At 41.5% G+C, this 23,282-nt stretch overlaps 3 protein-coding genes, 1 long non-coding RNA gene and 1 pseudogene across 4 annotated transcripts; 2 read left to right on the forward strand and 3 right to left on the reverse strand.

Moving 5' to 3' along the window:
• Positions 1–259: 259 nt before the first annotated feature.
• On the reverse strand, positions 260–6,350 carry LOC127766594 (shaggy-related protein kinase kappa-like). The gene is made up of 13 exons (XM_052291683.1): positions 6,003–6,350; positions 5,273–5,547; positions 4,833–4,925; positions 4,687–4,746; positions 4,334–4,606; positions 3,168–3,242; positions 2,178–2,234; positions 1,885–2,025; positions 1,766–1,816; positions 1,584–1,679; positions 1,187–1,270; positions 983–1,085; positions 260–650 (listed from the first exon to the last, which is right to left on the reverse strand). The coding sequence occupies exons 2-13, from the start codon at positions 5,423–5,425 to the stop codon at positions 562–564; spliced, it is 1,275 nt and encodes a 424-aa protein (XP_052147643.1). The 5' UTR covers positions 5,426–5,547; positions 6,003–6,350; the 3' UTR covers positions 260–561.
• A 947-nt stretch (positions 6,351–7,297) lies between these two features.
• LOC127769008 (prolycopene isomerase 1, chloroplastic) lies at positions 7,298–12,434 on the reverse strand. The gene is made up of 11 exons (XM_052294687.1): positions 12,150–12,434; positions 11,834–12,065; positions 11,615–11,725; positions 11,343–11,396; positions 10,750–11,037; positions 9,734–9,925; positions 9,043–9,201; positions 8,714–8,950; positions 7,997–8,326; positions 7,821–7,904; positions 7,298–7,503 (listed from the first exon to the last, which is right to left on the reverse strand). The coding sequence occupies exons 1-9, from the start codon at positions 12,353–12,355 to the stop codon at positions 8,012–8,014; spliced, it is 1,794 nt and encodes a 597-aa protein (XP_052150647.1). The 5' UTR covers positions 12,356–12,434; the 3' UTR covers positions 7,298–7,503; positions 7,821–7,904; positions 7,997–8,011.
• Positions 12,435–15,770: 3,336 nt separating this feature from the next.
• LOC127766704 (uncharacterized) lies at positions 15,771–17,082 on the forward strand (annotated as a pseudogene).
• A 3,253-nt stretch (positions 17,083–20,335) lies between these two features.
• LOC127766706 (uncharacterized) lies at positions 20,336–21,735 on the reverse strand. The gene is made up of 3 exons (XR_008016287.1): positions 21,456–21,735; positions 21,233–21,334; positions 20,336–20,624 (listed from the first exon to the last, which is right to left on the reverse strand). It is a non-coding gene; the product is annotated as an uncharacterized LOC127766706 (long non-coding RNA).
• Positions 21,736–22,080: 345 nt separating this feature from the next.
• LOC127766703 (uncharacterized) lies at positions 22,081–23,209 on the forward strand. The gene is made up of 4 exons (XM_052291827.1): positions 22,081–22,168; positions 22,272–22,338; positions 22,499–22,688; positions 22,833–23,209. The coding sequence occupies exons 3-4, from the start codon at positions 22,529–22,531 to the stop codon at positions 23,027–23,029; spliced, it is 357 nt and encodes a 118-aa protein (XP_052147787.1). The 5' UTR covers positions 22,081–22,168; positions 22,272–22,338; positions 22,499–22,528; the 3' UTR covers positions 23,030–23,209.
• The last annotated feature ends 73 nt before the right edge of the window (positions 23,210–23,282 follow it).

Raw genomic sequence — 23,282 nt, forward strand, 5'->3', positions numbered from 1 at the left:
AGGATTTCATGTAGGCACGGCCCAGTTAGTCACTGGAAATTTTAGAGAGATCACTCTACTGTAAATCTTCTGAAGATTTATAGGAAAACTGAGATCCTTCGTGCACACTTTCTGAATGATTTTCTGAATGGTGAGGCATTTAACATAAACAAAACTCTGAAGTTGAACATATCTGCATCTGCATCGACAATATGAGTGGTGAAGCATTGAACATAAACAAAACTTTCTGAATGATTTTCTTTTCATCACCAGACCGCTCTGAAGTTGAACCAAGCACTGTTACTGCACACAATCTTCAAACCAAAGTCCAAAGAGAACTGGAGGAGTTACACAGCCTGGAACCCTGAAGCATAGATTCCAACCTCAAACCAACCGCACAAGCACACCAAGCACAAGCCTCTTCTTCTCCAACCTCACTCACATCACATCCTGCCATGAACAACAACAACAACAACTCTAGCCAAAGACCTTATCCACACTGAGATGGGCACATAGAAGCCACTACACCTTTACAGGGCTTCCCTCAGGAAGAAAAACTGCGAAAAAAGAAGAGCTAGAGAACTAGGTGCGCAGCGCCATGAACAAACTCTGCCTTCTCGCATGCTCGGGAACCAGACGTTCGATGGCTTCTGGAGGGATGCCATTTAGCTCTGCCAATGTTGCAAATGTTGTATCAGTTTAGCTGAGGATAAATTCAAAGCAGCAGGATTCATTTTGACATTGAGGCGAACAAACAATTAACGGAACAATTCTGCCATTTCGGGAAGTGGAAGATCGAGCATTGGCTTCAGTTTGTTCACCTAAATGCTAGGTACCATTTTGAACATAATTCATGAAATAATTCTCTCAGCTCACATAAATACTGTCTACATGAGGTGTTAGACGAGGCAGAGAGATTTAGGAATGTTTAGGTTGATGAGAATCAAATCAACAAATGCTAAGGTTCATATGCTGTTATCGCTGTTTCATTCAGCTATGATACCTTGTGTTCTGAAGTTGAAGAGAGGAGGAAGAGGACGCCCATTAGGTAGACGAGTGTTTGGATCTCTCAACTCATCAAAGAAAGGGTGCATGCAGGCTTCCATCTGGAGAATAATTAAATAGGTTAGATGAGAGAGAAATCTAACAGTATACCACATCAGGCTGCTCAGGCCATCATAACAACCAAAATCTCATGTGGCCTTACAGCGGTGCACCGAAGATTTGGCGAGTATTGCAGAAACCTGCTTACAAGGTCCACTGCTTCAGGTGGAAGCCTTTTTTGGAAAACCTGGGTAAAAAACAAAACTTTTGAGTTACAAAAAGAACACTGAGAAAGTATTGTTTAATTTTCCAATTGAACACACACATAATATGGACATTGCTCACACACGCAGGACCCAACTAATAGGAATGTCGAAGCGCAAATGGTAACACAGAAATTGGATTTCATTTCCATTTGGTTTTTAATCCTTTTTGTCTTCAACAAATATTTCAAAATTTAACAGCATAGTAATTTGCGTTAAAAGATCTCCCTGTCCCAAAAGTATGTACCAAATCGGACATCGATATTGCATTAGTTTTGTCAAGGATGGGCAGAATACCTTGTGCCATGGATGAGCCTTAATTTGAGGGAATTTGAACTCCGTGTAGTTCGGATTCATGCACTTGATCTCTTCCCTTGTTGGAGTACCCAAAACCTGCAAGGCGCTATGACTAAACATGTTATTGTCAAGATCAATGGTCACAGGAGAGAACAGTTTAGGACATCATAGAAAAATGTTACCTTGATAATCTCGACCAGCTGATCAACTCCACTTTCCCCAGGGAACAGAGGCTGCATGGATGAATGTTATTAGAATAAGAAATTGAACAAAAGCAAAATATTGTATGCATGAATGAAACCTGTCCAAGCAGAAGCTCTGCCATGACACAGCCTGTAGACCACAAATCAATGGCAGTAGTATATTCAGTTGCACCAAATATGAGCTCTGGTGCCCTGTAATATCTTGAGCATATGTAGGAGATATTTGGCTCTCCTTTGACCTGCACATTCGGCGGGGAAAAAGCTGCAATTTAAGACTATCATGTGTAGGCTACCTGCCTAAGTTCACATTTCCTTGCAAGAAAACCCAGTGTGTCCATTCAGAAAACAGAAATGCTTGTGAATTTAAATTTCTGCCAAATTCAGAACTTACCAAAACTTTTGCACTGCCAAAATCACATATTTTGAGCTGGTGTGTATGTGGGTTAACCTACAGTGCGAAGGAAGACCTTATTAGTACCATCAAAACTTAGTGAATTTCAGTCTGTAAGTACATGCATGATCACGGTTTTAAAATAAATAATTGAAGTACTAACAGTTTGTCTGCATAAATGTTCCTTTATATGTGCAGTTTATACCGTTTTAATAATCTTATATATGAGACTTAATCTTAAATCCTGCTGTTCTATATGTCAAATAATTTGGCATCATAGTCCTAGTAGTGGACCTAGTGGTAGTTGATGCAATCCAAATATGTGGAGCCATGGATATTTTCTCTTTCAATAAAGAACAAAAATGACTATGTATAACCAAAGTGCTCTTCCATCAGCCAATATCATCAACAAGCAAAACAATATAAACAGTAACATACAGTTTGATAATATGATAAGTTGATAACATGTAGCATCGGCACCAAACAATGCACATGGGATGGCTCAGCTATAGGAAACTAAATAATGCACATGTGGATTGCTTTTTTCAGTTTCAGAATGTTATATCATGTATGTGGAACCAACCAATAATTAAGATATTTGGATACATATGAACCAGAATCTCAGTCCCAATGAGCAATATACTTTATGCTCTTCAGAAATATGCAACAGTAAACATATGAAAGCTCAATGGAACGAAAGGAGAAAATAAGATTGCCCAAGTTCATTTATGAATTATGACTAATATTTTTAGGGAAATGCAGATACATAAAAATGCAAAGCTTTATTACCAACATTATGCACCTTCTCTACAGGATATAGAGTTTGCTGTGAATATTTCATGTAGTTAAAAGTAGACAATGTTACATATATGCAACTCCTTCATGTACCAATTAGTTATGTTTTATTTTCCATGATCCCATTAATTTATATTTGAGGATCTGTACAGCAAAACATATTAAGCATAGAAAATAAAGGGGTTAAAATCTCACAAGAACATTCTGTGGTTTTATATCACGGTGGCAGATGCCAACACAGTTATGTATGTAAGCAAGTGCTCGGCATATCTGCAAAGACAACAGGAACAACGATTTAGATGACTTAGTAGTTAATAAATAATCAAATTTTGTCTTAAGATATGATATCATAAAGAAAAATACAACTGGAAGCACGGTTTAGTGCATGTTGGGAGAATTTATTTCAACAGCTACAGAGAGCAAACAGGTGTATAGAACAACTCATTAGTTAGAATTCTAACTGGAGTAAATAGATAAATCTAACCATTAGTTAAGAGTATATAAACAATTACATGCACTAATGTGAAAATTTTCAGTTAAACAGTAAATGATCTCTGCTGGTTCCTAGAGAGTAGATTGAAGTCACGCAATCAAATCTCAGAATTTTTTTACCGGCCAAAATGATGTGCTACTTATCTCATGAAAAATGTTATATTTCACTATCATCTCAAATCATATGACAGAAAAATTATTAGATAAGTAGATAGCGCTTGATGTTTAGCTACACAAACAAGAAGCAAGCTGTTGAACATACATATGAAGTCAGGAAAATTGACAAGCTGGCTTGAGTAGATGTTTAAATGCCGATTCTCCATGGAAGAAATCAATTTGAATCATTAATCCAAAACTTCTAAACGTTCCAGTGCAGTCCTGGGCTACTTGAAGATAATACTCGAGTGGACACAAGGACAACACATGACTGCCACCAAGTTTGAACCATGCTTCACATGACAGGTTTTAGAACATGCAAACAAATTGGGAGAGCATGTATGCCTACATTACATAAAAATTATGGCACTCAGTGCTCCCTTGCAGATGGTTGAACATGGTCCATTGATATTTTACAGGAAAAAAATATGCATCAACTATTGATAAGCTCTAGTGTGGCATGCATGCCCGAAGGCACTGGATAACCCAGCTGAAAAATTAAGAACTTTGCAAATGTGCCCCCTTGTTCCTCGAAAATAAGATAACCAAAAATAGATTATGACAGGACATCCAAAGAGTTTATTCTCTTGAATCTATAGAAGCAATCGGTTTGGAATGGGGCATGAGATGGAAAATTATATTATTTCCTAAAGGTTACTGGTCCAATGCAAAGGCGAGTCACTCAGAAAAATAGACAACAAATCAGGGCTGACCTGATAAGTGTATAATTTGACATAAATGAGGGGCACCCGTTGATTCATTCTGCTGTACTGTCTCGCAATTCGGTTTACTGTCTCTGGAACATACTCAAGGACAAGATTGAGGTAAAGTTCATCCCTTTCAGTGGTTGAGAAGAAGTAATGCTTAAGACCAACAATATTAGGATGATCCAGCATATGCATAATTTGCAATTCCCTGTTCTTGTAACGTTTATCTTGAAGAACCTTTTTTATGGCAACAATTTCTCCTGTTTCTCGACATTTGGCCTAAGAGTTGACACGAACAGGTTATTTGCCTTTCACAGTCACATAGAGAAATTTTTACAATGAAAAAGCCACAGGCTTACCTGATATACAACCCCAAAAGAACCAGTTCCGACCACATGCTCAGCAATATAAGTGACAGACTGTTCCATTACCATAACCACTTTATCAGCATTGTTTCATGGCCAAACATCACAAATTGCAAGGATGAAAGCGAAACTATTTTTACCTGTTTAGGTAGACCATTTCGGCCACGGATCGTAGTAGCTATTATGTGACCAGCTTCAGCGCTAGAGCCGTCGACTACATCTCGTTCAGTGTTCTGCAAATGAATTGTTGGTAAACCAAAGTGCAGTCTTGGTTCATATTTCCGTAGGCTTTCTGTGAATATTCATGAGCCGTAGAAGTATGAAGCAGTGTCATAAAACCATGCTTTTCTAGGGTGGACAACATGTCAAATTTGCAGAGTAGCAAATTACAGACATTTTTTGAAGTTATGCAGTGATTATTTACTACTTTCTCAGAAAGGCACAGTGGCTCATTGCTACAGGAGGTGAACAAAATAACAGGAACCACAGAAACAAGAGTTTGATTCTGGTGACAGGTGACTCTTCATCCTACATCAACACTAGTTCACTCAGTGACAAACAAACACGAACAGAAACCTACCTTTTCATCACCAACATCTGGTTTGGAATCCCTCAATTGCATTTCCAGCATCTCCCTTCCTAGACATTCAACCGAACTAGCCGGGCCCTTGAATCCATGTCCCGGCCGAGAGGAGCTCCCAACGCCGCCATGCCTTAGTCCAGAATAGGCCATCCCCCACTACCCGAGATTCCCCAGGTCAGGACAAGAAAAACAGACCAGTAATCACTCCATTGCTTGCAGAAGATCAGCCCGCCATTGCAATGCCGTTTCCTCCAGCATCACTTCAGCAACAGCTGCATACACATTCCATAAAAATGTGTCAAGATCGAGATGAACCTTCTATGGCATAGTAGGAAATTTTTCTTGTAAAAGTTGCTTCATCAATTTATAACTGATGAAGAACATCCAAAAAATCTTCAGGAAGTAAGTACACTGCACTCAAGTACGAAACACATAATTCGTCTGTTAGTACACTACTCCAAAAGGCATCCGGATTTCCAGCCACACAGCGATCAAGAAGGGCCACTAAATAATCATCAAGAAAAACCGCAAAACTTGCACTAAATCCCGAACAGATCAATCTCGAAAATGGCCCAAAGATCCTCCGAAAATAAACCGTGCGATCCATCCCAAATCCTAAAACTCGATAATTGGGTCCAAACCGCCGCAAACCGGGTCCGAAGGAGCATTAAAAAACGACCCTTTCTTTTTCTCTCTGGTGGGATCAAAGAATCTGGAGCCACAGTACCTGGAGCCAAAATCCCACAGAGATGAAAGAAAAATTCTTGGAGCAAGCAGATCAACAGGCTCCAGTGCTCTTGGAATAATTATGGGCGAGCAGGGAATCGGAAGATGATGAGATGAGATGGTTTGGGGCTCTCTCTGGTGTGGAGCAAGTAGGTAGGGGGGGAGAGTGGAGTGAGGTAGTGGAGGGCAGCTGCTCTTCTCCTTCCAAACTTTTCCTTTTCTGGTAAAAAAGAATAGGCAAGGGCATGGAGGAGCAGAGAGAAATTTATGGAGGTGATGCCATGGATGGAATGGAAGGATGGGGGAGACGAGGGGGGAGAAGCAAACAAAAAATTGGGTTGTGAGCTGTGGATGTGAAGTGACATTTGATTTGAGGGGTTTTTGGTGTTTGGCTGCAGTCAATTTGGCAGTGAACATACTTGGATTGATTGACAGGAGTGTTGACTTGGGAGTGAACTTTTTCTGAATTGTGATTTTTGCAAGGATTTTCATTCTTGGGGTAGTGCAATTTGTAATTGTTTAAACAGATGGAATCATGCCAAATTGCCAATGTTGCAATTACAACAGGCATCGACTTTTAGGTGAAAATAAAACATTAGAGTTAAGCTCTGCTTTTAATATTATGGATTTCCGTTGCTTTTCAAACTTATATAAACAGTGTGTTTAGTACCAAAAAAACTATGGAGGACTTTTCTAAAGTAGCATTTCAACTTCATAGCAGTAGTTTATTCATTCGTAAAGGCTATAAAAAATTAGATAAACTACCAATTGATGAGCTATGATAAAAATTAAATTAATATATCAATCCATCATTTTCAGCTATCCCAGATTGGGCAATGTTGCTAAAGTTCAGATTTTGCCGAACAAGATTCAGCTCCCTTGTGGTTAAGTGCGGCTTCCGTCGTAGTAAGGCATCCATTCTTCTATTCCAAGCCCTTCCTAACTTTTTCTTCGAAGTATCATCTTTTCCATCACATCAAAACTTTCCTATACATATAAACTTTCAATTTTTTTCTTCAAACTTTCAATTTTAGTCAAACTTTCAATTTTAGCGTGGAACTAAACACACCCTAAACGCAAATCCAACTCATGGAGTCATGTTTATCTCCCCATACCAGAAAAGAAATCGACAAAAGCCTGCATGTGCCACAGAACTTTCGGTAGAACGATACAACATGCATGGTTCGCCTCAGGAGACCAACTTGTCAGCAGCTGCATTAACAATGCGGGAAAAAACAAACTTCATGTAGCCCTGCGTGTGTTATCAAGTTCATCGTTCATCAGAACTATGGAGTGTACAGGATCATGCAGGTTTTTTCTTTAAGAAAAACTTCTGTACATAACCGTGGTTCTCATGTACTAGTTGTAAACGACAATCGGGTCACAGAAAATAACTCAAAATTATCCAATGTAAAATTCCTGCTTATCCATATGTTTCTTGTAGTATCTACTGTATGTTGTAATGTAGTCATATACTGTTATCCACAGATCTGCCTGCTTACCTGCAACCAGAGAGACTTGATGTAATACAGGAAAACAAGAGAAACATATAACAGAGGCAGTCACATGGCTATGCCCGAATGAATAGAAACAAGAAACAAGTGGTAGTAACAAACAGGAGAACCCGAAAGGTCCACCGAGATAGCTGTTCTGTTCATGTTCATCATGCTAAGAGACCAGGGTCCCGTCATTCGTTGACCAGGTCATGGGCCTCACAGGCGGCTATCACTTCAGTTTGCATATGCTACTGTAAAGTGCTCATGTGTGCTGTGAGATGTGGCTACATCACTATTCAAAGGGGGTCATCTGTTAGCTGTACCTCTGCATGTGGGGAGGATGAACTTAGCTTTTAATCTTCATAGATTAATATTGATCTCTGTCAAAAGCTCCACACAGTAGTATTCTTGCAAAACAAAGTCATTTGTTCCAGTTTCAGTAGCCAAAATTTAGATTCTTCAGAATGAAACGGTTATGTGAAAGGAAGTAGATACTGACCTGCACGTCTGCATGTCAAATTCCAACAGCATCAAGAAGCTCTGAATGTTGTGACACGGAGACTAGCGTGTTTGCGACAATTGCACCACTTGCAGCGACGGCCGGTACACCGATGCCTGGAAAAGTCGAGTCACCACAGCAGAATAGCTGGGGTATAGGTGTTGCCTGCCCAGGGAAAGTGGCCTCCCCAGCTTTTATGGCTGGACCATAGGTTCCTCTATTTCTTCGGAGGAACCTCTTGTGTGTTAATGGTGATCCAACCAGCTTCACATCGCATTTTTCTCTGCTAAATCTTGGACCAAGGGCAAGCTCCACGGCTTTCCACATCACCTGAGAGGTTTAAATTAACTTATCATAGAATACAGCAAGTTACTATTTACAATCAGTGAATAAAAGAGTACTCTATAAAAAGTGTGTCTAGCTTTGATAACTTTTTACTTAACTTTTGATCATATTTGCTTCCTATGAGTCAAGAAAATTGCTTCCTTAAAATTCTAACATGTAGTAGATTATTGTTCTAGCCTCTGGAGTCTAGACGGCTACACAAGCCACCCATGTTTGCACGTGTGGAAAAGAAGGGTAAAGAGATGAAATTTCTAGGAAATATCTGAACTGATAAAACGGTGTTAAAGTGCATGGATTTCTAGGGACTAATTCCCAGTTATCAGGGGAGTAACGCTAGAAGAACAAGAGCACAGCATTTGTTCTATGTTGTACCTCAGAGCGTTCTTCTTTCAGCCTTCGATACTCGGCGCTTTTCCTATCTAGTCCTTCCCACAAACTGAAAGGTTCTGTTCCTGGTGTATAAGCATGTAGGACGTGCTTTCCAGGCGGTGCTAAGCCATTTCCAAGAACAGTAGGAACTGATATCAATACAACGTTCTGGTCAGCATCAACTCCTTTGTTCCAATCATTAACCACAATATGATGGATTCCAAGGTCCTCTCTGGCATTCTGTTCCAGTTACGTAAGTAGTTACCGTGAGAGATTGCCTGAGTTAATGTAAAAACACACATCTTAATGAATATGAGTGTATGACAACCAACCTCGACATCAAAACCCAAGTGGAGATGCATAAATGATTCACATTGTGGAGTTGCTTTCACTTTGTCTTGATATGATCTTGGGACAGCATCTGGTGGCAGCAAATCCAAAGTATCCCACATAGATGCATTGCTAACAACTGCTTTCCTTGCGCGCACAATCTGCATGAGAAGCAAATTCCCGACAAGATTTCAACAGCTGCTGAATCTTCAAAACATAGGTTGCATGATGGAAGTCAATACAAGGGAATAGGTTACTATCTAGTGACCTAGAATAACATGTGGCACAATCATGCCTCTCAAAAATAGATTGCATAAGACAACAGGGCGAGAAAAGATATGCCATCTTGGCCTACATGATTTCTATGGTCTGCCACTACTGCAAATGGGTGGACCAAGGCCTAAAGCCCCTAAACTAAATGTGATATGCAGTACTGAAGATGGTACTTTTTGGAGGGAGGGAGGGAAAATATATAGTGATTATCGTGGATTGTACACTAAAGACTTTGATGCATCCATGAGGCTCAAGGTAATGTAAGTATCATATTTGATGAAATCATTACCAATAGTAATAATATGGATCTGCATTGCTATCATTGGTTTTGTGTTCATAACTTGTATCACACAAATCCTTTCCTACTAGGTAACAGTTTGTTTTTTGTTTGGTAATAACATATCCTTAGAAGATGCTTACTTGTCCACTTTGTAGCTTGACACCAACTGCTCGACCATTCTCAATTAAAATCTTTTCAACATGCGAACGAAGAGCAAGCCTGCCACCAAATTTTTTTATTCCTCGCACAAGAGCATCTATTATTGCTCCGCTTCCCTCAAGAGGATACTCAAGCGAGCATCCTGGTTTATACCATTCTGCAAACATATAAACCTGTGGTTGTAGTTAGACCAAATGATGAAACAGAAAACATCATAATCATCACTTTTAAAGTATTTGTGTGAATTTGAATAGACACAACAGATGGGAGCTAAGTATCATAGAGGTAAATATATGGAAAACTCTGCACTGTAACTTATTCAGAATCGCATTGTTTTTTGACGCGATGAATCGCATTGTTCAGTGCCAAATATTTCGACATCCAGTTGCTGTGGAGCACTCCAACAAGATAAAAGTGCTAAGATTCAGGTATAAGTCACTGCCATCCACCAATGGGAATGCATGCCATCAACCTATACAATTTAGATCCACTATAAATGCAATCACTACCATGTAGACTGCATTGACTGGTTTAGGGTCACATGAGAGTGACTACGGAATAGTATAGATTCTGAAATAGTATCTGCTAAATAAACTAGATGTAGAATATGCTACATTGAGGTTGTTCCAAGTTCAGATGACATGAGAACGTGTAACACCAGCACAGCTATTTTATGGAAAGAAGAGGAACATTGCACCAATGTAATACTAATCCCATGATGTCCTCACCATTAGGGTCAATGCACCCACAAATATATTGATAGAAGTTGTGCAAATTCTCTTATTCATCTATATATTGCCATAATGGTATTGGTCGGTTTCAACAGTGAACTAAATGTTGTTTCTGGAAACCAGTTGGAAATGGTAATTCACTAAATTATGGCAAAGCAAAAGGTACTGAAATTAAAGGAAAACACAAATGGAAGGATAATGAATTCAATGTTAGGCAAAGCAACAGCTACTGCAAATGGAAGTAAACCTGATGGAAATTAGTTTACCATTTCTGCAGAAAGAGCACCATCAGATTTGACTCCAGCAAGTAGAAAACACAAGAGATCGATCCAATTACGAACAAAGGGGTTTTTCAGGCCCAATGAATCAACGATCTCTGAGAAAGGTCTTAGAAGTTTTGTAGCACCAAGAGCCCCTTGAGGTCCCATTTGCAGGATTGATTTCAACAGAGAAGGAGCATATCTACCAGCAGATGTGGAGAGAACACCTAAATCACCTCGAATGGAAAGTGGAGGCAAAGCCATTGCAGCTGCAGAGATAGGAATAACTGCATCCTGAGATTGTTTTAGTATGGTATTAGCTCATGCTCTAGTGGAACATAAAATGTCCCAAAGATAAAAAAAAGAAGAAATGATCCTGGAAAAGAAACTAGTATCATATCATATTCAAGTACGGTGCTTTTACATTTTTTACAAAATATGCCTATAAAAGGATAGCACAGGAAAGGAAAGCATTAATAATTTATGGATTGCTCATGTGTTGCTTAGTACTCCAGTTCAGTGAGTAGTGAGTTCATCTACACGACTATGGCTGCAAAAGTATTTTCCAAAGAGTCACAATGCAGACAAAAGAAACTCACAAGAAGCTTTTTCCACTCCTGGACTGCATCAGCACCAACAAATGCATCAAGGTCCTGAAAGAATTGCGAGTCAGAATCGTGTTCAGAGCATCCAACATAAATAAATTGTTAGCATCAAAACTGCATAAATGGGAGAGAACATCTCTAAGTTCAATAACCAGCCATACCATTTGAGAAGAAATAACATATCTGAGTGAGAACTGATAATGTCACAGGTAAAGTTAAGTGAATGGTTCCAACGATTACATATCTAATGGCAAAAGACTGCTCACCTTGAGGAAATCAGTTGGACCTATCCGCGAAAGGAATTGGCCTTCAGGTACATAAACCATCCAGGAATCATATGAGGCACATGGAACTGATTCGCCTAGCGCATCAAGGACCTGACCAATTGAATGACCACATCAGCTTCCAAGCTCTCACCACAATTAACTTGCTCTAAACCCATAATGCCATAATGGGAAGAACAATTTGCTGCAATCAAGTATCACCTGGGCGAGGGGATTGGCCTGGGGGCCTCTGGACTGGAAGCCGGAGAACAGGGAAGGGCCCGAGTCGAAGTTGAAGCCCTTGATGTCAAACGAGTGCGCGGCGCCTCCGGGGCGGTCATGGCTCTCGAGCACGAGCACGTCCTGGTTATACCTCGCCAGGAGCCCCGCGCAGCACAGCCCGCCGATCCCGCTCCCGATGACGACGACGTCCGCCTCCGGCCTCTCCGCCACCCTGACCCGATTCAGAACGCAAAACCGGCTATGCCTATGAGCATCGATCAATCGCCGGAGAGTAGTGGTGCGGTGCGAAACGTACCCGGAGAGCGCGCCGTCCTCGCCCTCGGGGATGGAGGGGTCCGCGGGGCGCTCGTCGGCGGCCACCGCCCTGCAGCGCGCGGGACGAGCGGCGGCCGCGCATCCGCGTCGTGGCCGTGGGGCGGAGGTCGGTGGAGCGCGCGGGCGGCGAGCGCAGTGGCGGGGCGGAGGCGGCAGCGCGCGGGAGGCCAAGGCGGCGGAAGCCATGTCGGAGGCGGAGAATAGCGCGCGTCTCGCCGGCTACGCCACATAGCTTCGGGATCAGGCCGCGGTTGGAGTGAGGCGGCCGTCGTGGACACGTGGCACTTCGCCGGCCTTTCTCCTTCCGCGGCAGCCGACCCGATCTCTCCCGTGAGACATGGAGAAGATGGGAAGCGAGGCCCATACGGCCCAACCCAATGGCCCATTATGGGCTTACTGGGAAGCCCATTTTAAAGCGTTCTTCTTCCTCTCCTCGGCCCGCGCGCGCTTCTCTTCCTCTCTGCTACCTCTTCCGGCCGAAAGCTAAGAAACCAAGAACGTACGCGGCGAGCTTCCAAGAAAGGCAAGAACACAAGAATCTGCGAAATATATGGATCAATTAAGTGAAAAGAAGGTGCCTGAAAATCTCCAAACTTAATTTCGATCGATTTTCATGGCCATTAGGAAAGTGAGGAAAAAAAAACACGGCCTAATAGGTACGGTACTCAGTCGGTTTCAGAATAAGTAAACATATTTTTGGAACCCTTTTTTTTTTTTGCGGGGAAGAGCTGGGAATTACTATTGCTCAACCGACAAGTCCTTACAAACTAGCTGAGAAATAAGATTACATGTGTCGCCTACCCAAAGGAAAGAAAGCCTATCAGTGCGAGCTATGTTTGCTAAAGCATGGCTAATCTGGTTTTGAGATCTGTGGACCTTCCTGATGATGAAATCCCTCTGTCCATCAATCAACACTTTAATCTGTCTAACAATGAAAGCAAGGGAAGAGCGGTCCGGTTCCTTGGACTGCATCAACTGGGCCGCCGTCAAACAATCCGTCTCCACTTCAATAGGAAGCATCGTCCATTGGATCGCCAGGCTGATTCCTTCCACACATGCTAGAAGCTCCGATTCTAACGCATCGGAGCACCCTTATTTATATGTCTCTCGCCTCTCCCTTGACTTGAGGCGGAGGATCGAGGATTACTGGCATCGTCGTCTTCCTTCGTTCCCTCCACACAAGAGAAGACCAGGCAAGTCCTCTTAATTTACCTTCTTCATACCCTAACATACATATCTCAGTTTCTTCTACCGGCTCTCGGTGACCTCCTTTGGTCTGTGTCCTCCCTCCTGTTCGTTCGGCCGCCAATCCACTTGGATTAAGTTAGTCTGAATAAGCTCGTTTCTTAGCTCAACTATGCATGGACTGCTACCCTCAAACTGTTTCACCCTCACCTATCCAAGTTTATTTTGTAGTACACAGCTAGCCTGTTTATTACTTATGTTTTCTCCAACCGTATGTACGTATGTACGTTAGGGTCAAGCAAGCACCATCAACCTTGACATAAAGCCACTAACGTCTCTTCTGTAGTACTGACGCCGTTGATTTTTCGACCAACGCTTGACCATTCATTTTATTCAAATTTTTTGTGCAAATATGAAAATATTTATGTCATGCTTAAAGAATATTTGATGACGAATCAAGTCACAATAAAATCAATGATAATTATATAATTTTTTTGAATAAGACGAATAATCAAATGTTAAACAAAAAGTTAACGGCCTCATACATTAAAATATAGAGGTAGTAGTAATATATAACCTCTTACGAATTGGATTTACAATGTTACTTTTGATTCTGCTTCAGTTAGCGAAAAGACGCGGAAAATTAAGAGGACGTCTGCTACGTACTCATCTCACAAGAAGCTACAATACTAAATATTTTGCTTCAGTCATGGAATACAGCAACATAGCTAAGAAGAGGGAGGGTGTTATTGTTAAGATCGTGACAAGATACAAAGCCCCAGGAGTAGAGACAAGTAATAAGTCATTGACCTCAACTTCATTTGTTATCCTCTTTTCTGCCATATCTTCTTGTACATGCTACTATATTTGATGACTAACTCCCGTGTTCTATGGCGTTTTAACTTATGTCTGGGCTCTAATCAAGATAATCTCAACCAGCCACGAAATTTGTCTAAGAGCGTTGTCTCACTTGCTTTGTATGATGGTGAGTATGCTGCTATAGTTACCCAATTTATAATTTAACAACAATTAATATATGCCCCCCAGTTATAAATTAATGCTTTAACTTGCTGTCTTGTGTAACAATTAATATATGCTTTGTAATGGAATCTGTTTTTAAGGTTCTTACTGGTGGTGTGAGAGATTAGCTTTTTATATTTGAACATTCTAGTTTTGAGTTAACTTATCATATTTAGTATTAATTGTATTTCATTGCCGACCACTCCTTGTGCAGCACCAGGACAAAGGTGTGGGAATGACTATCTAACCGAAAAGAATTATCCCAAGCCACCACTAAACATATTATATGGTGAGTTATTTGATGATATTCTACCAGTAAACACCTTTTTACAGTTCTGTTTTATCACTAACTATTCTACCATGCACCTTCTACCAGATGGCATGATTTTGGCTAATTCTTTTGAAGAGACTTTTGGCCATCTATATGGTCAAGGTTCCTGGTGTGAATTCACATCAGAAAGCTTTCCTAACAACATTCGTCGTAGTGTTGTTGCACTTACTTCATGGAGTGGTGATTTTACACTAATTAATGTTTTATTGATTGTACTATTTCATTTTTATATATTTTGCAATCACTAATAAGATATAATAATCAACAGTATGCATGGTATGCAGGAGGAAGGAGGCATTTTGCCTGCACGGGTTTTTTTATTGAATGGACGAATGGATACAAAATTATTCTCACATCAGCGAGCTTGGTTAGAGAGTCTGATGATGGATGGTAGATTGCTAAAAACTTGGCTGTAGGTGCTAGAGCTCATCATAATTTTTATTCTCCTATACTTCCTCCGTCCCATAATATAAATGATTTTGACTTTTTGCTTACACTGTTTGATCACTCGTCTTATTCATAAAAAAATTGTGCAAATATAAAAAACGAAAAGTTGTGCTTAAAATACTTTGGATAATAAAGTAAGTCACAAATAAAATAAATAATAATTCTAATTTTTTAATAAGACGAATGGTAAATAAAACAAATAAAAAGTTAAAATTTATATTATAGAACGGATGAAGTATATCGCTAGTTTCTCTTTCAATTCTCACACACTTTATCATTACTTTGCAGATACAGGTGTTGCTTCCAAACGGTACATGCGATGTAGGGTATTTACAACATTATAGCTTACACTACAATGTTGCTCTAGTCAGTACCCATCACAGTTGGAATGCTCTTCCAGTATGTACTCGGCTTGACCAGCACAATTGTACTCTCTCCGTCTCAAAAAAAGGCAAACCTTAGATTTCCGTATCCAACTTTGACTATCCGTCTTATATGAAATTTTTTTATAATTCGTATTTTTATTGATGTTAGATGATAAAACATGATTAATATTTTATGCGTGACTTGTCTTTTTAATTTTTTTTATAATTTTTTCAAATGAGACAAACGGTCAAACATTGGGCACGGAAACTAGGGTTTGTCTTTTTTTTTTTTTTTTGGACGGAGGAAGTAGTTGGGTAGCAGCTATAGGATATTTCTTCGATTCAGGCAAATTAATGTTTGAAAGTGGACATTTGATTCCCTGGACCGGCACACTTGATTGCCGCTTCCTTTTACGTTCGTGTTGCAGAATCACTAAGGTACATATATACTGCTGGCTGGCTCTGTCAATTTTTAATTTCTCACCTATTTGATTTACATGGTGGAAATGAATATATTAGTTGCATGTAACTTATCCCATCTGTTTGTGATGACAAATGACAACTTAATTACTTGCCCATGTCATGTTGGCAGGGTGGGATTGGAGGGCCTCTTGTTGATTTGGACGGGAATGTTTTGGGCATGAACTTCTATGATAAGAAGATAGGAACCCCTTACTTGCGATGGCATGTGATTAGTAAGATTCTAGGACACTTTAAAAACAGAAGGCAAGTAGATTCATTTCTCTTTTTTTTTTGGTTATTCAAGTGCTGCTCATCTGAAGTCTTCATGTTTTTTTTTAAAAAAAAAATACTTGGTTGTATGATTTGCTGTAAATTAAATATATTCAATGGTGTGTTTGGCAGCAGCTCTGCTGAAGTTGACTTCGGTAGTTACCCTAGAGGGGCCACTCCCATGCTACGCAGGTTAGTTTAATGATACATCACAAAACTAGTAAGTTACGACGCCTCACAAAAAATTTCTTATCACGTTGCATGTATTGAACTACAGGAGTATATCTACCTGGCTGGAATGGAGGTGACAATGCCAACCTAAACAGGGTTTTTGATCAGACTGCATGTACTTCAAAATATTGTTTCGTGCTTCCCCAATCTCCACCTGTTGCGCCTGACTGGACAATCGAAACAGGTAACAGTGTCACGCTAAACAGGTTAGTTTTATGATACAATTAATACTAGTGAGTATTACAAAATGTCTCCCAAAATTAAATTTGTAATCACATTGCATATACATTGAACTGTAGGTGGCCCGTGCCCCTGCCATATTGGCGTCAACCTGACGATATGGAGGAGGAAGAACCCCCACGTGGCTTTGAGGACATGTACACATACGTGGACGGAGTCAGATTGTGTAACTTTTAGAATCATCATGTCCTTGTTCTGCTCTGTTGAATTTCTTCCTCCTTCCGATGTGTTCGCTGGTGTGACTTGTCGCAGGATTTTTTGTGCCATGTCATTGAAGTTAATTATACAACTATGCCCGCTGTTAGTCCTGTAATATTATTACATATGCTGTGTGCACTTGTGTTTTAGACCATTCAGCTATAGTGGTGTTGGAACTTGGAAGGTATATGAGTATATAAGTAGCTTTTGTTAACTTTGGAGTACATAAATAGCGTGCCTATCTTGGATGTGTTAAAAAAAACCCTAAAGTATTTTGCAGTACGGAAAGTGCTGAATTTTCAAGTTGGACATGTTTGAGTTTGAATTTGCTGTATATGTTGGGTGATTTTTTTTCTTAAAAATCACATGGTTTTTTAACCTTGATAGTTTTGCCTTAGATTTTATTTTGGGGTAATTGCATATTTGCCATTGCCGGAACGGTGAATTTACCATTATAAAAACTATAATTGCACATTTACCATAAAAACAGTCAGAACTTAGCATACCTACCATTAGACTCACAGTTTGAACCAACACGGTTAGCAATGTGTATTTTAACTAAAATAGGACAATAGTACCCCTTCCAACGAAATCGCAGAAGTCAATCAAAAATACGCGATCAAAACTGGTCGCGAGACTGTGTGGCACTTCGCCGGCCATTCTCCTTCCGCGGCAGCCGCTCTCTCCCGTGAGCCATGGAGAAGACGGGAAACGAGGCCCATAAGGCCCAACCCAATGGCTTATTATGGGCTTACTGGGAAGCCCATTTTAAAGCGTTCTTCTTCTTCTCCCCGCGCGCGCTTCCCTTCGTCTCCACCCGAAAGCCAAGAAACCAAGAACGCAAGAAATCAAGAACCTGAGACATGGATCAAGAATTCCATTTCGACCCTTTCACCGGCGGCGACTTCGACTACCCCAAAGGCGAGTCTTTCTCCGGTGATGCCTCGAGCGGCTTCTCTTCTTCCGGCGGCTGCCCTTCTTCCTGCGACTTCGACTACCCCGACGGCGAGTCTTTCTCCGGTGGCGCCTCGAGCGGCTTCTCTTCTTCCGGCAGCGTGCAACTTCGCGTTCGCGGCCATCCAGGCCGTGTCAGAGAGTCTTTCTCCGGCGGCGCCGCAAGCGGCGAACTCGACTACCTCGGATCGAGCGGCTGCTCTTCTTCCGGCGGCGACGACCTTCACGGCGGCTGCCCTTCTTCCTGCGGCGAGCAACTTCGCGTTCCCGGCTATCCAGCCGCGACGGCGAGCTTTTCTCCGGCGGTGCCGCAAGCGGCGGGTTTGACTACCCCGGATCCTGCGGCCGCTCTTCTTCCGCCGGCGAGGAACTTCACGGCCATCCATACCGCGACGGCTATTCTTTCTCCGGCGGCGCCGCAAGCGACGAATGCCACTTCTTGGGCAGGAGCGGCTTCCCTTCTTCAGGCGGTGAGCGACTTCTCGTTCACCGGCATCCAGACCGCTACCGCTGCGGCGAGCCTTTCTCCGGCGGTTACGCAAGAGGCCACGGCGACTTGTTGGGATGGAGCAGCTGCCATTCTTCCTGCAGCCAACTTCTGCAAGATCCTGCAACCATCGTCATCGTCATCAATGACGGTGCTCATGCCCATGGCGGCGGATTAGCACAGGCTGGGCAAGCCTCCTCCATGAGCGTTCCATTGGTACGGCTACTTCTCCTGCTTCTGATCAACGTTCTGTGCTGCTTCTGATCTCGTTCATGGCGGATTGCCGCATTTTTTTTCCCGATCATGATGTTCTACATTTGCATAACATTTTTGTGCACGATAACTCTCTTCTTCTAATCAATATTACTCCATTTGGTCTAATTAAATATGCCTAATCATGCTGTTCGATTTACTTAATTAAGGAGCTGATAAGAAAACTCGGTCTTTGTCTGTTGAAATAAGAGTAAACTGGCATACGTTGTGTTGCGTGTATGGGTACAAATGTTTAAAAAGACATCGTAGTTATCAGTGTTAACTGGGAAACATACATACATATACATATTAGTATTTTAACAAGTTTCAAATATGAATCATTTTGTGATATGGGTAGCATTGTGGTTAATTATGAATCATGCTGAATATATAATGTTATTCTTATTTTGTAAATGTTACTTAATCTAAATTATGATAATGGGACAGGTAAAATCAAAACAAGGAACATCACTGGTGCCACAGCTCAAGCTTGGTCCATCAGCTTCCCCAAACTTATTACACTGGCTCATGGAGCACATCTTATGATATGCATTAGAATTCTCCATCAGTTGGACCACACTACGACGGCATCAACCAAAACTCCCGAGTGAATGGAGTTGGTGGATGGCAATGGGTTCACCGTTCATTCAGATAGATGGTTAGTTACTGTCCATATCCTCTAATTTAGAAATTTTGATGAACTGCTGAACAAAACAAACGTGTGTTGACTCCACTGATCTTGTTACAGGAATATGCTCTATAGCTGCCAGTGTTATGTGTGTGGAAGCACAACATAGGCTAGCCTTTGAGATCCTACATGGAATTGGTAGCTTCCCCTTAAAAGCAAAGAGACTCAAGGGTGTAAAGAAGAAATGCATAAACAAAAAGGTGTGGAGCCCTGCAGACGGAGCATTTGTAGAGGATGTGCTGAAGGTGGTGGCGAAGGGAAGGGGAGTGGAGACAATACAGGGTATCTTCTTACCAATAAATGGATATCATATGTACAAAAATGTCCAGAAAGACGTCAGTCATGAGGCAGCAGTGCGTCTCTTACTCGCCCATGGTCCACTGCTGGCAACATTGTGGGTGAATGACGAGTACATGATCTGCACAACAAAGAATGATCTTGTCTACCGTGGGAGCAGCAACAGGGAAAAGGATCCCAATCATACGGTGGTCTGCTTCGCTTATCGGTTTGTTGGCGAGGAATTACACCTCAGGGTCCTCGACGACCATACCGAAGATGGGCCAGTGAGATGGGTATTGTACGAGTGCATAGATGAAACTCTGCAAACAAAGTAAAGGCCATGCTGATTCGAAGACTAATGACTAAATACTCAGAATTAGAGAGCAGTCAGGGATCTAGCAGTTGTGGTAGGCAGAGTTGGGAAAAATAGTCAAACTTGTTCAGGTATACACATTGAACAACAGATCAAGGAGCTCCATGGCTAGGCCCGGAGGTTGAGGCTTTGTTGTATTGAACTCGGAAGCAAAGTACATGAGTTACATTGCCTCAAGAGTAGTTCTGACAGCCACGGTTATGCAGTTATTCACTTCAAACATAATATAGTGAACTTAACAAGTTTTCAGATATTAGCACACAAACTATTTGAACTAATGTGACCTCTGCTCAGCCTCTGTTATACACAACCACAGAAAAAAGGATTTCTATAAAAATAACCTTTAAAAAAATGGCACTGTAATGAAACTGTAGCAACTAATCATGGTGCAAGCAGATTTATTGCTTTCCCATCACTTAATTCAGAAACACTTGCTATTCTGAACATATTACAGTATATAACAACATAACTATTTGTATGCTCTATAGGTTGATTTTCCATCTTGGTGGTATTTATATATATTGAAAGAAAACACCATCTGTTTATAGTACACGCAACATAATCGATCCAATGTGACACGCACCTCTTGTTGCAGCAAGATCATCCTTCCTACCTTCCAATTATATCACCAATCCAGGTAGTTAGGTACTGTCTTTAACTCTTTATAACTAATCTGAAAATTCAAAAAACAGGTCAAGTGTTTTTTAAATCACCACCAGAAGCAAAAGATATGTTATATGTTCAATCAGAACAGGGCAACAGCTATTAACATTACAATCCATCATACTATTCTAGTTACAGCAATCAATTGGTGAATATGAGGACAAAGGATTCAGACAGTCCCATCACAGATGAAAGGGAAAGAGTGGAAAGGAACCTTCAGGTGCAATATTATTCAGAAAATAAAAAAGTATTTTTATTGGAGGAAAGCAACCAACAGCATATAAAGGGAACTATAAGGTTGAAAATCCTATGCAGCCCATGGATGTTAAACTGTCGTGCATATACTTGCAGTTAAATATGGCGCTAGGGATCGTTCACATATTAGAACATGCATATTTGTAGCCATATATGTATGTGCACATCCTGGTTAATCATTCTGGTATTAGACCAAAAAAGAAGAAGAGAGAAACTGCGCTGAGGTTTGAGCATCCGAGGTTTTTTTTGGTCTGGACAAGAGTTGGTACTGACTCAATGAATGTACAAGTGTACAAAGTATCATCAATATGACAATATGAAACAAATACCACGCAAAGATTATGTGATTTCGCAGCTTGATACCTTGAGTGATGTGAGCATGGATGGATTGAGCGTTTGGCCATTTGCCACTCTCTCAATGCGTGAGCTTCCAACAATCACTCCAACGGCCCAGGGGCTGCAGATCTTCACAACATCACACCCAGCAAATTGCGACAAAGTGTTTCTATTAGTGTAATGCTTAAAATTGGAATGCTGGAAAAAAACGAGGAAAAAATAATCAATGAATAGGAATCATGGATCAAACCGGAACAAGAACTGAAGCGTGAATCGACGTTTCGCCCTCCCTCCGAGTCACCGCTGTCCCGCCTGACTCCCCACGCCGGATCTGACCGGCCGACGGCTACCACCTGAGCCAGATCTGTGCAGGCAACGTCGGCCCTCGCGCGAAACCTGGCTGCCAAGCCTTTCTCTCTATAAGACCTGGCCGGCCGACGACCGGGAACCGCTGCGCTTTCCCTCGCCGCCGCCGCCGCCGGAGCTCGTGGTCGGCCTCTCGAGCTCATCGTGTGAGGCGAACAGTATGCGAGGTGAGCAAGTGAGCCGCACGGCCCATTATGACCAATGGCCCAACAGATAGTGGGCCAAGAAGGTGGCTATCAGAACAGCCCAAATACGGCAGAAGGAAATCCGCTTCTCTTTTTTTTTTTTTTGAGAAGTCGGAAATCCGCTATAGGTACGGTTTTCCCGGATTGGTTTCGCAATCGCATTGTCCGTCCGGTCCCTATATATTCAGTAGATCCACGGCATCGAAAGCGTACTAGACCATTAGTAGCTTGTTTGTCGATCAATGGGTTCTCTTGTGTCTCGGTTGATGGCGACTTGTGTACAAGAGGAAAAAGAACTAGAGGAGAAAGAAGAAGAAGAAGTAGAAGAAGAAGACGAAAATGAAGAAGAAGAAGAGGAGGAGGAGGAGGATCCTCAGCCTTATGTGCCTAGCCGCCCGCTTCCATCCGAAGAGTAAGTACACTAGTACGACTGATTTGATTATATCGGGGTATGTATCCCTAAACTGTTAAAAAAAATTGTATTTGACGGCAAATCCCCGTGCATTAATTTACAGGGTGCGCGACGGCTATTCCATTCGCGAGGCCCACGCCGCTCTTGACTACTACAATGCCAATCATACGGTAATTAAGTGTATATGAATTTACTACTAGTATTTAATGTTTATGAATCACTTGCTTAATTATATAGATGAAAAGTGAATTGATATATTATTGATCTTTCGCTACGTAATTATTTAGATGTGTGTCTGATCGATATGATTTATTTTATAATTAATTTCAGGGAGCGGAGTATGAACTCGTCAAGCCATTGATGGCGGCCTGCGTTTTCTTCAAGCGTCGCATGTGGTACCACGTTAGCTTGTTGGCGCGCAGGAAGGGTCAGACCACTGCACCACCCATCGAATACTTCTTCGCCGAGCTACGCGAGGGCGCATCCGACTCCTTCATCGTTGAAGCATGCACCATGATCGGTAAGCTTTCCGTGTGTTAATTTCTTTCTAATAACAATGCTTAATAATTTGATGAATGTCTCCATCAATCAATGTGTCTAAGAAAAGCGGCCAATCATCCTAAATTCCTAATTCAGCTTAATTGATATGTTTTCTCTCTGTCAGAAAATCCGCAAAGCTGCTCCGGGAACAAGTGTTCACTTTGCCCTACTCGCTATGAGATCGTGCACCCTAGCGAAGAGGAGCTTTTGTGTGGAAAGGAAGGAGATGTCAAGGACTTTCTGCGGTTGAGGAATTTGTCCCCGTTGCCGTTCACATGCCCCGTCACAGTGCCTGAAATTGAAATTGTGGTTGAAAAGTAGTAACTACTAGCAAATTAGCAACTGCTCGCAAAACATTCTTAGCGACCTGTTTATTTGCACATCTGACAGCCGGACACGATCGATACATAGATCGGTGTATCAAGAGGGTGCCCCGGCTTTGTGGTTAATCTCGGGCATGTAGTGGCCTCTATGATGCCCTTTGTAATATTAAAACTTATTTTTTTTCTCTCCTCATAAGCTATTAACACGTCAGGCAAAGTTCTTTGATATCTTTTCAAAAAGGAATATATCA

Source organism: Oryza glaberrima, chromosome 3 (assembly GCF_000147395.1).
Source record: "Oryza glaberrima chromosome 3, OglaRS2, whole genome shotgun sequence".
NCBI lineage: Eukaryota > Viridiplantae > Streptophyta > Magnoliopsida > Poales > Poaceae > Oryza > Oryza glaberrima.

What these genes read in the sequence shown, in the direction of transcription:
- LOC127766594 (XM_052291683.1), bottom strand. Translation starts at nt 5,425, where the DNA reads ATGGCCTATTCTGGACTAAGGCATGGCGGCGTTGGGAGCTCCTCTCGG. An exon ending in AGGCTCATCCATGGCACAAG is followed by an intron (nt 1,271 to 1,583) that starts GTATTCTGCCCA and finishes TTTTTTACCCAG; the next exon opens with GTTTTCCAAAAAAGGCTTCC. An exon ending in CAAATCTTCGGTGCACCGCT is followed by an intron (nt 1,086 to 1,186) that starts GTAAGGCCACAT and finishes ATTATTCTCCAG; the next exon opens with ATGGAAGCCTGCATGCACCC.
- LOC127769008 (XM_052294687.1), bottom strand. Translation starts at nt 12,355, where the DNA reads ATGGCTTCCGCCGCCTTGGCCTCCCGCGCGCTGCCGCCTCCGCCCCGC. An exon ending in GAGGACGGCGCGCTCTCCGG is followed by an intron (nt 12,066 to 12,149) that starts GTACGTTTCGCA and finishes GAATCGGGTCAG; the next exon opens with GGTGGCGGAGAGGCCGGAGG. An exon ending in GTCCAACTGATTTCCTCAAG is followed by an intron (nt 11,397 to 11,614) that starts GTGAGCAGTCTT and finishes CAATTCTTTCAG; the next exon opens with GACCTTGATGCATTTGTTGG.
- LOC127766703 (XM_052291827.1), top strand. Translation starts at nt 22,529, where the DNA reads ATGGCGGCCTGCGTTTTCTTCAAGCGTCGCATGTGGTACCACGTTAGC. An exon ending in TGAAGCATGCACCATGATCG is followed by an intron (nt 22,689 to 22,832) that starts GTAAGCTTTCCG and finishes TCTCTCTGTCAG; the next exon opens with AAAATCCGCAAAGCTGCTCC.